This window comes from Anopheles ziemanni, chromosome 2, assembly GCF_943734765.1.
Source record: "Anopheles ziemanni chromosome 2, idAnoZiCoDA_A2_x.2, whole genome shotgun sequence".
Lineage (NCBI taxonomy): Eukaryota > Metazoa > Arthropoda > Insecta > Diptera > Culicidae > Anopheles > Anopheles ziemanni.
In genome coordinates this window covers 79,557,692-79,570,727 of record NC_080705.1, presented here as the reverse complement: position 1 = coordinate 79,570,727, position 13,036 = coordinate 79,557,692, and the positions used below count along the sequence as shown (strand labels likewise).

Here is a 13,036-nt window from a genome sequence, read left to right as displayed (position 1 = left end):
AACACGAACCAGAAAACATCGCTAAAATCGTATCAGTCCGCCGTACAGCACCATAAATCGGTACAACAGAATGTCGGAAGTGAAAACTTACTCGCTAGCGGAGGTGAAATCGCACAACACCAACAAATCGACGTGGATCGTCATTCATAACGACATCTACGATGTGACGGAGTTCCTGAACGAGGTAAATTTGTGGTTCCAACGCATTACATTAACACCATAGCTAGAGAGATCATAGCAATCTGTGCCATGTGCATGCGAAAGTGCCACGAGTGAAAAACTAATCGCCATGAAAAGCTTCCGGCTCGCACGTAAGTCGAGTAAATAATGGCCACCGCTTCACGGGGCTCAACAGATAAATGAGCCACGAAGTAAGAAGCGGAGAGAAATCGCCCAAAATAGCCGGTTGCGTAATAAACGCTGCATACTGTGTATGGCTGACTTTCGTCTGCTTCTCCTGCAACCGATAAGGAATTTGCATTACAAACAACCGAGCAGGCTGATCAGATGTGTTGACGAAAGCGCTGAAGGCACAAATGATCGATATAGCGAGAAAATGGGCAGCAGCACGTTTGCTAACCGGAGACGACTTTTTCTGCATATCATCTTTACTCATTGATGTGTGCGGTGATATGTGCAAATCATGCTCCATGATCAAAGTTCAAGGCTACATAGCAACGATGCCGTACCCGATGGGCAGCTGAATGTGCGTGATGTTTATTTAGCGACCAGCACAGCTGGACAGTACGTTACTTTACACCAGAATTTATTACCCAATACTCCCTTTTATGTCAATTTGTGTGCAACACGGTTTTATTGCTTTAATGTCTTTGAAACTGTATGTAGCAAAAAAAAATATTTAAAACTCACGTCGTTCCACCGTTGATACGAATCGCAAAGGACAAGCATGAAGAAGAAATCCGCCAGTGCGGTTAACGTCTAGTCGGTGGTTTATAAATATTTACTGTTCCTGGCTAAGGCGGATCACTACTATCGCTGGCACATAAAATTACCAACGCAGCCTGTGAAATTTTATGGAGGCACAGTAAGAGAGACTTTGATTAAAAACCAATCATTCCTTCAGACGCTGTCTGTAACGGTGCTAGCAGAAAGTATGACCATTTCTTTTCATCTCCTCAACTTGCTTGAACTCGTTACTGAAATGTATGTTACCTTAGAAGTATTTAGTTTAACTTAACTGTTCGTTTCCAATGTACTTTGCGCGCCCTTCAGAGGAAACTTTCGAACATGAGCAACGGCATGCAGTTACGAAAGATTGCGTGCACACGAATTTGTTTTTCCTTGAACAGCGGATATCTCAAAATCATCTAGGAAGGTTAATGAACACTAACCGAGCAACTAACGATGTCTGGGAGCCTAATGGATAACATCGTCAAGCATTGTCGAACCTGGATAAAATTCGTCTTACACATGATTGGGATTTCGTTTCATAATGAAAAATATGATTTGCGAAATAGACAAGAGTACGACATGTGCTATTTGCATTAACTCAAGTTACTCTCCTAACCGGATCCATCGTGCTTATCTGACATAATGGTCATGTTTTGGGCGAATAAATTATTTTTATATCAAATGGTCGCTAAACGAAAATTAACAAAAAGTGTCTTATGCATGTGTGCAAGTGTTTTCTAATAGTGAAAAATATGCATTTGGAACAAGAGCTCACAAGCTGGGGAATCCTGCATAAGCTATGGATACAATTCTCGTTTATCTGCTGGATTCGTTAGTATTAAGTATGTACCAATTTGAACTCACTCACGTAGGCACGGTTTGTGTACGATGGCCCAAAAGGGTAGAAATTTCTATCTATCCTCTTGTGAGTAAACGTGTACCATGATAAGATTACGGAAGGTATGTTGTCATGCTGATACGCCAGAATGGCAGCGTGGAGCAATGTCTGAAAATGGGCACAGGGAATAAAATGTTAGTAATGCTGACACCGATGAACTAGTAGATCTTTTGATTAAATAGATGTTACCATGACGTTGCGATTTGTAGGAGATATAATGAAATATCGGATGAAATTTTTATATTTGTTTGTTTTACGACTTTCTTCAACTCCAAAAACAGCACCCCGGCGGTGAGGAGGTCCTGCTCGAGCAAGCGGGCAAGGAAGCCACGGAAGCGTTCGAAGATGTTGGCCACAGCAGTGACGCACGGGAGATGATGAAGAAGTTCAAGGTTGGCGAACTGATCGAGTCGGAGCGAAAACAAGTCCCAGTCAAGAAGGAACCGGACTGGAAAACCGAACAGCAGGATGACAAGTAGGCCATTGCTTCCATAAACAACGCTCGCCTTGTCTTGCTATACGACTTATTTGTTCTTTGCTTTTCGTTCCACAGCCAACTGAAACAGTGGATAGTGCCGCTGATTTTAGGCCTTGTTGCCACCATCGTGTACCGTTTCTACTTCACCCAGTAAAGATATGCATCCTATCATCGGACCAGTACAATTTTAAGGTTAAATAATATCAGTGGCCAAATGGTTCGACTGATGTGCGAAAGTGACGATGAAAAAGAATTAATGCTCGTGGGTGCTCATGCCAGCTACTAGTGATAGTCCATTCCACGCAACATGCTACTAAGCTGCATTCGAAACGAAAGGAAGTGTCAGTGCAAGCAACACGTTCTAGTGAGGAGACACATAGTTTGACCAAACAACAAGACGATGAAAATGAGTCAGCTAGGAAAGGAAACTTCGAAACAATCTTTAACACGCCTTCGATAATGTTGTGCGGGAGTGCACGGCGCAGGATAGAACAATTTTCAGTAACAGAATATGTGTGATGGGATTGGTCCTATGTCGCATTGTCCCAAACCCAACTACGGCCAAGAATATTTCTTAGGAAAAATTAATGATTTGTTTAAAGTTACATACATATTTTTGAAGCAAATGAATACTTTAGATACCAGAGAGAAACGTAAAACATACAACAGTCTATAAATATGCATCCATGATCAAATTATGAATGTATGGGGGTGAATAATCGTAATCCAACCGAATGATGCGATGGCAAACTTTTTTTTCTTTTTTTTTATTCTACTAAAGGAGGGATACCAAAGTTTCATCGGCGTTGCCTTAAACACAGGGAATGAGGGGGTAAAGAGCCATCGGCGACTACATACATTAGAGCATTGGAGCAGGTAGAAAACAAGACATACATTTTACTTTTGGAGCTCAAAACACCACCGCCGGAAGCATCCATAGACGCTCTTCTTGTAGCAGGGATAGTTTATAACAGACCAGATATGAGGCGCTACGGAATAGGATGCTTGAAACTTCATCATACATCTTTGTCCTAGCAAGGCAGGGGAAGGAAGGACACACATTGAAATACTTTATACATTTACTTTAAACTGTTTAAACGTAATGGATTTGAATGTGCAACCTTTTCCACGATCACGCGTTTCGTGCACATGCATTTGTTTCTATTTTCTATTTAAATGTATCTTCTATGGGAAAGGTTTAATGCTATGTTTTAATTTTTACATTGAATTCTGTGCAACCTTTTTTTACAGGTCAACCTCGAGTCGCGGGAGGCCTAACGTTATTGAATAAAACGTGATTTGTATGTAAATAGGATTGATTTGCCGTCATTAGGGGGAAGCACACGGATCCGAACAGATTACTGAGAATTTGAGAAAAAAACGCAATAATCTATGAATGTTTTAAAATAGTAAATTTATTAAAAAGTATATAATCTTTCGGACAAACACCAATGAGGTTTTCAATATTCGTCACCATACTCTTCCCCGGATTGGATCGTATCGCCCGCCACTTCCTCGTAATCCTGCTCCAGCGCGGCAAGGTCCTCGCGAGCTTCGGAGAACTCGCCCTCCTCCATGCCCTCGCCCACATACCAATGCACGAACGCACGTTTCTTGTACATCAGATCGTACTTTTGGCTCATCCGAGCCCAAGCCGTCGAGATGGACGTCGAGTTGGAGAGCATGCAGACGGCACGCTTGGGTCTGGCCAGCTCACTTCCCGGCAGCACGGACGGTGCCTGCTGGTTGATACCGATCTTGAAGCCGGTGGGACACCAATCGACAAAATTGATGTGCCGCTTGGTCTTGATTGCAGCGACCGCTTCATTCGTGTCCTTCGGCACGACGTCCCCGCGGAACAGCATACAGCACGCCATGTACTTACCCTGCCGTGGATCGCACTTTACCATCGTATTCTCGGCCGTAAAGCAAGCGTTTGTGATTTCGGCCACCGAGCTGCTCTCGTGACTCGCCTTCGAGGCGGATACAAGCGGTGCATAAGACACGAGCGGGAAGTGAACCCTCGGGTAGGGGACCAGATTCGTTTGGAACTCGTTCAGATCCACGTTCATGGTGCCTTTGAAGCGAAGCGAGGCCGTGGCCGACGACACAGCTTGAGCGACCAGCGCATTCAGATCCCTATAGTTGGGTCGATCGATCTGCAGCGTCTTGGAGCAGATCTCGTAGGTCGCCTCGTTGTCCATGATGAAACAACAATCGGACGAGTTCATGGTGCCGTGCGTACACAGCACGGCGTTGTAAGGCTCTACGACGGCCGTCGAAATCTTCGGCGATGGGTACACCGCGAACTGGAGCTTGCACTTCTTCCCGTAGTCCATCGAGATCTGGTCCATCAGTAGTGAGGTAAACCCGGATCCGGTTCCTCCGCCGAACGAATGAAACAACAGGAAACCCTGCAACCCATCGCACTGCTCCGACAGCTTTCGCAGGGTGCCCGTGACGCGCTCGATAATCTGCTTCCCGACGGTGTAGTGGCCACGGGCGAAATTGTTCGCCGCATCCTCCTTTCCCATGATCATGTACTCCGGGTGGTACAGCTGCTTGTACGGGCTGTTCCGGATGTCGTCGATGACGGACTCCTCGAGATCGATGAAAATGGTCCGCGGCACGACGCGCCCGGAGCGTGTATCCTGGAAGAAGCCCGCCATGTTTTCCTCCATCGTCAGGTTAGGGCCCATCAGCCCATCCGGTTGGACGCCGTGCTCGGTGGTGAACAGTTGCCAGCACGCGTTCCCGATCTGGCAACCGGCCTGCCCGACCTGGATGGAAATTACTTCACGCTAGCGAAAAGAGGCTCGCGTTAGCTTAAAGCACCCATGGACAAAGAACTACAATACCAACCATTTTTATTTACACAGAACGATCACAGACAAGAATGTAGAGTAGAGACGGACGAAACGATCCTCGATCGACAAAAGACGTTACACGATTGATAGATCAAATATCGTTGGTAGAGGCAATGGACTGCATGTGTTAGTGATGGTTTCACCTTTAGAGGATAATTAAGTTTACTAAGGCATGGCTAATACTCCAGGATGTATGGTAGTGAAAAGAATCTTAATATATATGACGTTTTATTTAAAAAATCATGCATGAGTGTTTGCAATTGAATTGAATCCTATCTTTCTTTGCAAATTATGTTATACTATCGACAAAATAAATTGTGTATTGTTGAAAATAGAAAATTTTAAGGAAAATAAAGCTATCCTGTCCTAGCCGAGTTACCAGAATGAGGATCGTGGTTACATCACTACTAGCGTAAACAAATGTAAATGTTTTTTATCGAAAGTACACGCAGACAATTAACGAAACGTAATTTTCGTAGTAATAGTAGATAAAGTGTGAATAACTAATTAATTCTCCCGTCAGTTTGGTGCCTGGCGGCATTGATTTAAAAAAATCTTTTGTAGTGTGTGCGTCCTTGTAATCGAAAATGGTTAGAAAGATCGATAATGAATCGGCAAATATTTCCTTCTAACGAGAAATTATTTTATTCGTTCGCCAGCGTGAAGTAATTTCCATCCAGGTCGGGCAGGCCGGTTGCCAGATCGGGAACGCGTGCTGGCAACTGTTCACCACCGAGCACGGCGTCCAGCCGGATGGGCTGATGGGCCCTAACCTGACGATGGAGGAAAACATGGCGGGCTTCTTCCAGGATACACGCTCCGGGCGCGTCGTGCCGCGGACCATTTTCATCGATCTCGAGGAGTCCGTCATCGACGACATCCGGAACAGCCCGTACAAGCAGCTGTACCACCCGGAGTACATGATCATGGGAAAGGAGGATGCGGCGAACAATTTCGCCCGTGGCCACTACACCGTCGGGAAGCAGATCATCGAGCGCGTCACGGGCACCCTGGGGAAGCTGTCGGAGCAGTGCGATGGGTTGCAGGGTTTCCTGTTGTTTCATTCGTTCGGCGGAGGAACCGGATCCGGGTTTACCTCACTACTGATGGACCAGATCTCGATGGACTACGGAAAGAAGTGCAAGCTCCAGTTCGCGGTGTACCCATCGCCGAAGATTTCGACGGCCGTTGTAGAGCCTTACAACGCCGTGCTGTGTACGCACGGCACCATGAACTCGTCCGATTGCTGCTTCATCATGGACAACGAGGCGACCTACGAGATCTGCTCCAAGACGCTGCAGATCGATCGACCCAACTATAGGGATCTGAATGCGCTGGTCGCTCAAGTTGTGTCGTCGGCCACGGCCTCGCTTCGCTTCAAAGGCACCATGAACGTGGATCTGAACGAGTTCCAAACGAATCTGGTCCCCTACCCGAGGGTTCACTTCCCGCTCGTGTCTTATGCACCGCTTGTATCCGCCTCGAAGGCGAGTCACGAGAGCAGCTCGGTGGCCGAAATCACAAACGCTTGCTTTACGGCCGAGAATACGATGGTAAAGTGCGATCCACGGCAGGGTAAGTACATGGCGTGCTGTATGCTGTTCCGCGGGGACGTCGTGCCGAAGGACACGAATGAAGCGGTCGCTGCAATCAAGACCAAGCGGCACATCAATTTCGTCGATTGGTGTCCCACCGGCTTCAAGATCGGTATCAACCAGCAGGCACCGTCCGTGCTGCCGGGCAGTGAGCTGGCCAGACCCAAGCGTGCCGTCTGCATGCTCTCCAACTCGACGTCCATCTCGACGGCTTGGGCTCGGATGAGCCAAAAGTACGATCTGATGTACAAGAAACGTGCGTTCGTGCATTGGTATGTGGGCGAGGGCATGGAGGAGGGCGAGTTCTCCGAAGCTCGCGAGGACCTTGCCGCCCTGGAGCGGGACTACGAGGAAGTGGCGGGCGATACGGTCCAATCCGGAGAAGAGTATTACGATGATGAGTATTAGATCGGCCAGAACGAACTCGAGTACGTGGGTGCGTCAATAGTTTTAAAGCAAAATCGTCGTGCATTTGTCTCGTAACCACCGCATTCCATACTGTTTTTTGTGATGTAAATGATAGAAAAAAATAATACAAATACCTGTTTTTCAAAGAAACATATTCCAAAGCCATAGGGATAACCTTTTCCGTTCGCCGGGGGGAGTATTATCAACCGACATCCCTGGTCGGAGTTCGATCTTCCTTTTTTTCAGCTGCTTACGGCTTCCTCATAATCAGCGCACGATTGTGTCCGTTCCGTACCGTGCCGTGTGCTATTTACTGCGGGATGTATTGTTTTGGTACGCTTCCTTGCGATGCAAATCGCTGGAGAGACGGTTATCAACATCGGCCCGGACACGTTTGTTGCTGATTTAACGGCAATCGGCTATCGGTTTTTCAATTCCACCGCACCAAGCTGGCGCTCAGTGTTCAATCCGGTTAGCTCGAGACCAGTCGCAGAACCATCCGACAGGCTGAACTGGTTCGTAGGACTGGAACGGTGTAACCTTTTAAAAAATCGTAAAAAACGCGTTGTAAATTTTAAAACACCATATTCAACAAGTGTCAAGGATAGTTCAATAAAGAATAACCTGTACTGTTAAACGACCAACGAACCAAACGGCATGTTTCGATTAAGGAGAAACACCTTTTCGAAGTTTAAGAGCCACGTCCTCAGCAACGAGCGGCGTGTCACACCAGCTGGCCATCGATATTCGACGGAAAGTGCGATTCCCGAAAGCGCCGATGTGGTTATTATAGGTTCGTAGCAATGTTAAACAACAATATGGGAAAATCACCTCACAACTTGGATCCAACAAAGCTCTATGAAAGTTACTGTATTTAAAAATATTTTTGAGGTTTTGTTTCATTTATTTCTAGAAAATTTAATTTAGTATGGCTTTATTAGTAGATTAAAAAATTTGGCACAGTTTTTAACGTTCGATTCTCAGTGTTAGTTACAATTCTTATCACTTTTAAATTGTTTTGATGTTTCTTATTCAATTTAAACAAATTGAATGTAAGCAATAATTTAATTTGATATATGATTAAATTTTCTTTAATATTAAATTTCTTAAACACAGGCCTCTCTCGTAGTGTGTTTTCATTCTTTTCTACTTCAACAAGCGAATATAGCTCATACTTACATTGAAAGACTCATGCTGTACCTCAGTTGGTTGTTGTCCTGGTGGAGTAACAAAAAACGTGTTTGTAAACGGAAAATTTTAAACGTATAAACATGTTTTTCTTACAACAACATAAAGACATCCAAGCAGCTTGTCTCGTCGTTCAATCATCTCCTATTCATCCGTAGATGCTGTTTTCAATGATCTAACATAAATCTAGTACAACTAAGATTACATGCATCGTTTTTTTTTAATTCAGCACTTCCGCTTATCTCAAATATACATACATACACACACACAAAGGGCCTAGACAGACTTTAATCAAAGTTATTTTTATTTGCTGGAGGCAGCTGTGTGAAGCGTCTTTGAAAATCGGTTTGAAACTCCAGCGAAGATGATAACACTGTGACCTTAAAAACCGATCGTCGACCGACCCTCGATCGAGGGACCATTAATCCGAGGATTCCGAATGACGTTGGTCGGTTTGATCAGATTTTTTTTTATTGTTTTCGGTGTATAATGATTTTTGCAGCCAAATATACGGTACGTGAAGAATTTACAAGGAAGGATCTACAGTGAAAAGTGCTTCATTCGATTGTTTTGTAAGCGAAGAGAAAGTGCTTTTAAAGTTGTTTTTACTGTCGTTTGTACTTTGCTTGTTGTTTATAAACAGGAAGCTGTTTTCAAAACACACTCACTCTTCTTTCGAATCTCCCCCGCCGCAATTCTCGCAGGTGGTGGATCGGCCGGCTGCAACACACTTTACCAGCTGGCGAAGCGGGGCGTCCGTGCGGTTCTGCTCGAGAAGTCCAAGCTGACGGCCGGTACGACCTGGCACACGGCCGGCCTAGTATGGCGCCTGCGACCGAACGATGTCGAGATCCGACTGCTTGCCGCTACGCGCGATGTCCTGATGAACCTCGAGGAGGAAACGGGCCATAATTCCGGGTGGATCAACAACGGTGGTCTGTTTATTTCCCACTCGCCGGAGCGGTTGGACGAGTACCGGCGACTGGCAACGCTCGGCAAGTGCTTCGGAATCGAGTCGCACATCCTATCACCGGAGGAGGCGCAGAAAGTGTTTCCACCGCTCGATCCGGCCTCGTTCACCGGTGCCCTGTACTCGCCCGGCGATGGCGTGGTCGATCCGGCCAACATGTGCACCGCCCTCACCCGAGGGGCCACGGCAAACGGAGGCCGGGTGATTGAGGGTTGCACCGTGTCGCAGATCGTGACCGGGGAGAACCTGCTCGGCATGAAGGATGTGCGTGGGGTGGTCACCGACAAGGGTATGATCCGGACGAACACGGTGGTGAACGCGACAGGCGTTTGGGGTCGCGATTTGATCGAACCGCTCGGCGTCTACCTGCCGCTGATTCCGATGAAACACGCGTACGTCGTGTCGGAGACGATGGACAGCATCCACCAGATGCTGCCGAACGTGCGCGACCACGACTTCTCGCTGTACTTCCGCATCCAGGGCAAGTCGATCTGCATGGGCGGGTACGAGAACAACCCGATCCTGCTGAACCGCGTGCCCGGCGACTTCCACTTCGGGCTGTACGATCTCGACTACTCCGTGTTCGACACGCACATCCAGGGCGCGGTGAAGCTGTGCCCCGAGTTCGGACAGGCCGGGATCAAGAGCACGATCTGCGGGCCGGAATCGTTCACGCCCGACCACAAGCCGCTGATGGGACCGGATCCGACGGTGAGCGGGCTGTTTCACAGCGTCGGCTACAACTCGGCCGGCATGATGCTTGGCGCCGGCTGTGCCGAACAGCTGGCCCAGTGGATCATCCACGATCGGCCCGAGCGGCACATGTTCGCGTACGACGTGCGGCGCTTTACGCCGAAGCAGAAGAAGGCGGTCAACTGGGCGACGGAGAGGAGCCACGAGGCGTACGCGAAGAACTATAGTATTGTGTTTCCCCACGACGAGCCGCTGGCGGGACGAAACTTTACCGTCGATCCGTTCCATAAGGTAGGTCAGACTTTCTTCATCCACTTGCTTTAAATTAACTCTCTAATACTAAAAGCATTCTAAAGCCGAATTGATTAAAATTATGTGAAATTGGAACATACTCATCGCATCAACACTTGATTTTAAATGCAATAAAAATGAAAAACTTCTAAGGAACCCAACTTTTCCAATAATAATGAAAATCAAATTAGGCAACATTGCGCTTTGAAGGAATATTAGTAGAAAATGAGGCAAAATCCATCAGTGGAGTAAAAAGCATCGGAATATATTGAACAGAATTATGCAATCCAAAAATATCGAAAGTAGTGGAATTCAAGTAGTCATGTATCACGTTCCAATGGGTATACAATTTTAATATTTTGATATTTTTTAGTAATAGACCAGATGGTACAGAACTAACTTTATTTTTTAATTAAAAGTAATTAAATTAAAATGAATTAAAAATAATGTCGCATAAATTCGCCACTTATTCATTTCGCTATATTCCATTTCCAGCAAATGATTCAGTATGGCGCCGTGATGGAAGAACGGCACGGCTGGGAACGGCCCGGTTACTTCCTGCCCGACGAAACGGTCGTAGTTCAACCGTACGACTGGTACGGTTACTACGATTACCCCAAGAACTCCAACACGCACTACGAGGAGGCACTTCGAGGTGACTACACCTTCGGATTCTCGGAGCACCATGACTTGGTAGTGTTTTTAAAACCCTTAAATTTTTGGGAATTTTTAAAAACTTAATTGTCCCTCCAGATTGGCGAAGAGGCGCTCACGTGTCGTCATGATGCCGCCCTGTTCAATCTCAGCTATTTCTGCAAGCTATTTCTAACCGGCAGCCAGGCGAAGGAGGCCGCGGAGTGGATTTTCACGGCCAACTTGGATAAACCGGTGAACAAGTAAGTTGAAGCGGGTGATGGGGTGATTCGGTGGAAATTAACGGTGCGGGATCAATGTTGATCAATTTTCAGAACTATCTACACGTGCGCGCTGAATAAGAAGGGTGGTGTGGAAGGAGACGTCACGGTGAGCCTTCTGGAGTCAGGACTTGGAGGACTCCACGATCCCATTTTTAAGGTGAGTGAAGGGAATGGAAATTTCCAAGAAGCGATCATTGTTGTTCATTTCCGATGTATTTATGTTCCAGGGTCGTGGGTATTACATCGTAGCGGGTGGTGCGTCCGCCTACCACACCAAGTGTCACATCTTGTCGGCAATTCAGGAGAAAGCGTTCCGGGCCGTCGTAAGCGACCAAACGGATGAGCTCGGCGTCCTGTCGCTGCAGGGCCCGAAGAGCCGTGAAATTCTGCAGAAGATCACCGACTTTGACCTGTCCAACGATCAGCTGTTGCCACCGAACTCGACCACCATTCTGACGATCAACATTAACCCGCACTACAGCTGCAGTGTGCGCGTGCTGCGGGTCAGCTTCGTCGGGGAGCTTGGCTACGAGCTGCACATTCCCGAGGAGAGCTGCAACGATGTGTACAATGCGCTGATGAAGGCGGGTTACAAGGAAAGCCTCCGGAATGCTGGCTACCGAGCGCTATACTCACTAAGCAGCGAAAAGGGATACCATCTGTGGGGTTACGATCTCCGTTCGGATGACACACCGATCGAGGCTAATCTAGGGTTCGTGTGCCGAAAGAATGGCGAGTACCAGGGCAAGGAAGTGATCGAGCGTCAGCTCGCCAACGGTGTGAACCGGAAGCTGGCGTTCTTTACCCTGCGTGACCAGGTACGATACACCGGTGGCCAGTGTGTTGTAGTGGACCCTTCGCATAACGTTTCGGTGTATTTCTTCAGGTACCACTCTGGGGTCTGGAGGCGGTCTACCGCGATGGAGAGATCGTTGGACACTTGCGGCGCGGCGAGTACGGCTACACACTGCAGAAACCGATCGCCCAGGCATACGTACAGCGATCCGATGGCAGCACGATCACCAACCAATACCTCCAGACCGGCCGCTACCAGATCGAGGTGATGGGCAAGCTGTACGATGCCGATTGCCATCTGCGAAGCCCCTTCGATCCGAAAGGTCAACGGATGCTGGGAATATATAAATAAATAAAATCTCCCTAATAGCTAGTAAACTGTCAACAGTGGAGGACCTTTTTATCGCTTCTCGCGAAGTCGAGAGCTGCCGTGATTACCCTGGATTAGTCAAAGGTTTTCCAGAAAGACTTTCTCCTTCCGATCCGATGGAAGGATTTACGACTCTGGCATAGATTTTCTCCCGAAGTACTGAATCACGGCTGGGATGAAGGTTGCGTAATTTATGACCACCACGTTGACCCCACTAGAAGGCGTGAAACGATTAACCGCAGTGGAAAAAAAAGATCTGGCGTGCTCGGGATTCGGTGAGGAATTGTGAGAATGTTATTCGATCTGTCCCGTTTCTCCACGAGGTCCTTCGTGTTCGAGGTTTGCAAGTTCTTCACCCTCACCCTAAAAGGCATCAGAGCCAGTAATAGGATCCGCGTGAGTGAGGGCGGAAGGATATCACACAGTCGAAAGGATCGACCGAAGGGTGCCAAATAGGTGATGGACCGGGAGGGTATGACAGTTTTAAGAGTTTTCTTTTCCACTTTTTTTGCTTCCACGAAGCAGAATTTTCCGGTCGAAATGTGAACTCTGGGCGGCGGACGGTAGGTAATAAATTGCACTTAATTTGTCATAAATTTTTAACAGCTCGTTTCCCGATGACACGCGACAAGTCGGTTCGGTACTAATTTTTTT

At 47.1% G+C, this 13,036-nt stretch overlaps 4 protein-coding genes across 4 annotated transcripts; 3 read left to right on the top strand and 1 right to left on the bottom strand.

Annotated features, from left to right (window-relative positions):
• Position 1: 1 nt before the first annotated feature.
• Positions 2–3,603, top strand: LOC131289028 (cytochrome b5). The gene is made up of 3 exons (XM_058318227.1): positions 2–184; positions 2,092–2,285; positions 2,364–3,603. Exons 1-3 carry the CDS (start codon positions 71–73, stop codon positions 2,440–2,442), a joined length of 387 nt encoding a protein of 128 aa, XP_058174210.1. The 5' UTR covers positions 2–70; the 3' UTR covers positions 2,443–3,603.
• An 80-nt stretch (positions 3,604–3,683) lies between these two features.
• On the bottom strand, positions 3,684–5,241 carry LOC131288909 (tubulin alpha-8 chain-like). Its single transcript, XM_058318093.1, has 2 exons — positions 5,151–5,241; positions 3,684–5,089 (listed from the first exon to the last, which is right to left on the bottom strand). Exons 1-2 carry the CDS (start codon positions 5,151–5,153, stop codon positions 3,749–3,751), a joined length of 1,344 nt encoding a protein of 447 aa, XP_058174076.1. The 5' UTR covers positions 5,154–5,241; the 3' UTR covers positions 3,684–3,748.
• A 432-nt stretch (positions 5,242–5,673) lies between these two features.
• Positions 5,674–7,514, top strand: LOC131288898 (tubulin alpha-8 chain-like). Its single transcript, XM_058318082.1, has 2 exons — positions 5,674–5,745; positions 5,815–7,514. Exons 1-2 carry the CDS (start codon positions 5,743–5,745, stop codon positions 7,156–7,158), a joined length of 1,347 nt encoding a protein of 448 aa, XP_058174065.1. The 5' UTR covers positions 5,674–5,742; the 3' UTR covers positions 7,159–7,514.
• Positions 7,515–7,532: 18 nt separating this feature from the next.
• On the top strand, positions 7,533–12,364 carry LOC131288866 (sarcosine dehydrogenase, mitochondrial). Its single transcript, XM_058318049.1, has 7 exons — positions 7,533–7,951; positions 9,051–10,300; positions 10,796–10,993; positions 11,054–11,196; positions 11,269–11,374; positions 11,445–12,035; positions 12,104–12,364. The coding sequence occupies exons 1-7, from the start codon at positions 7,816–7,818 to the stop codon at positions 12,362–12,364; spliced, it is 2,685 nt and encodes an 894-aa protein (XP_058174032.1). The 5' UTR covers positions 7,533–7,815.
• Positions 12,365–13,036: the final 672 nt, after the last annotated feature.

Bases quoted from the DNA above. Each gene is read 5' to 3' on its own strand.
- LOC131289028 (XM_058318227.1), top strand. From the start codon at position 71: ATGTCGGAAGTGAAAACTTACTCGCTAGCGGAGGTGAAATCGCACAAC. The intron at 185-2,091 runs GTAAATTTGTGG...CTCCAAAAACAG, and splicing joins TGACGGAGTTCCTGAACGAG to CACCCCGGCGGTGAGGAGGT. The intron at 2,286-2,363 runs GTAGGCCATTGC...TTCGTTCCACAG, and splicing joins ACCGAACAGCAGGATGACAA to CCAACTGAAACAGTGGATAG.
- LOC131288866 (XM_058318049.1), top strand. From the start codon at position 7,816: ATGTTTCGATTAAGGAGAAACACCTTTTCGAAGTTTAAGAGCCACGTC. The intron at 7,952-9,050 runs GTTCGTAGCAAT...CAATTCTCGCAG, and splicing joins CGCCGATGTGGTTATTATAG to GTGGTGGATCGGCCGGCTGC. The intron at 11,197-11,268 runs GTAAGTTGAAGC...ATCAATTTTCAG, and splicing joins TTGGATAAACCGGTGAACAA to AACTATCTACACGTGCGCGC.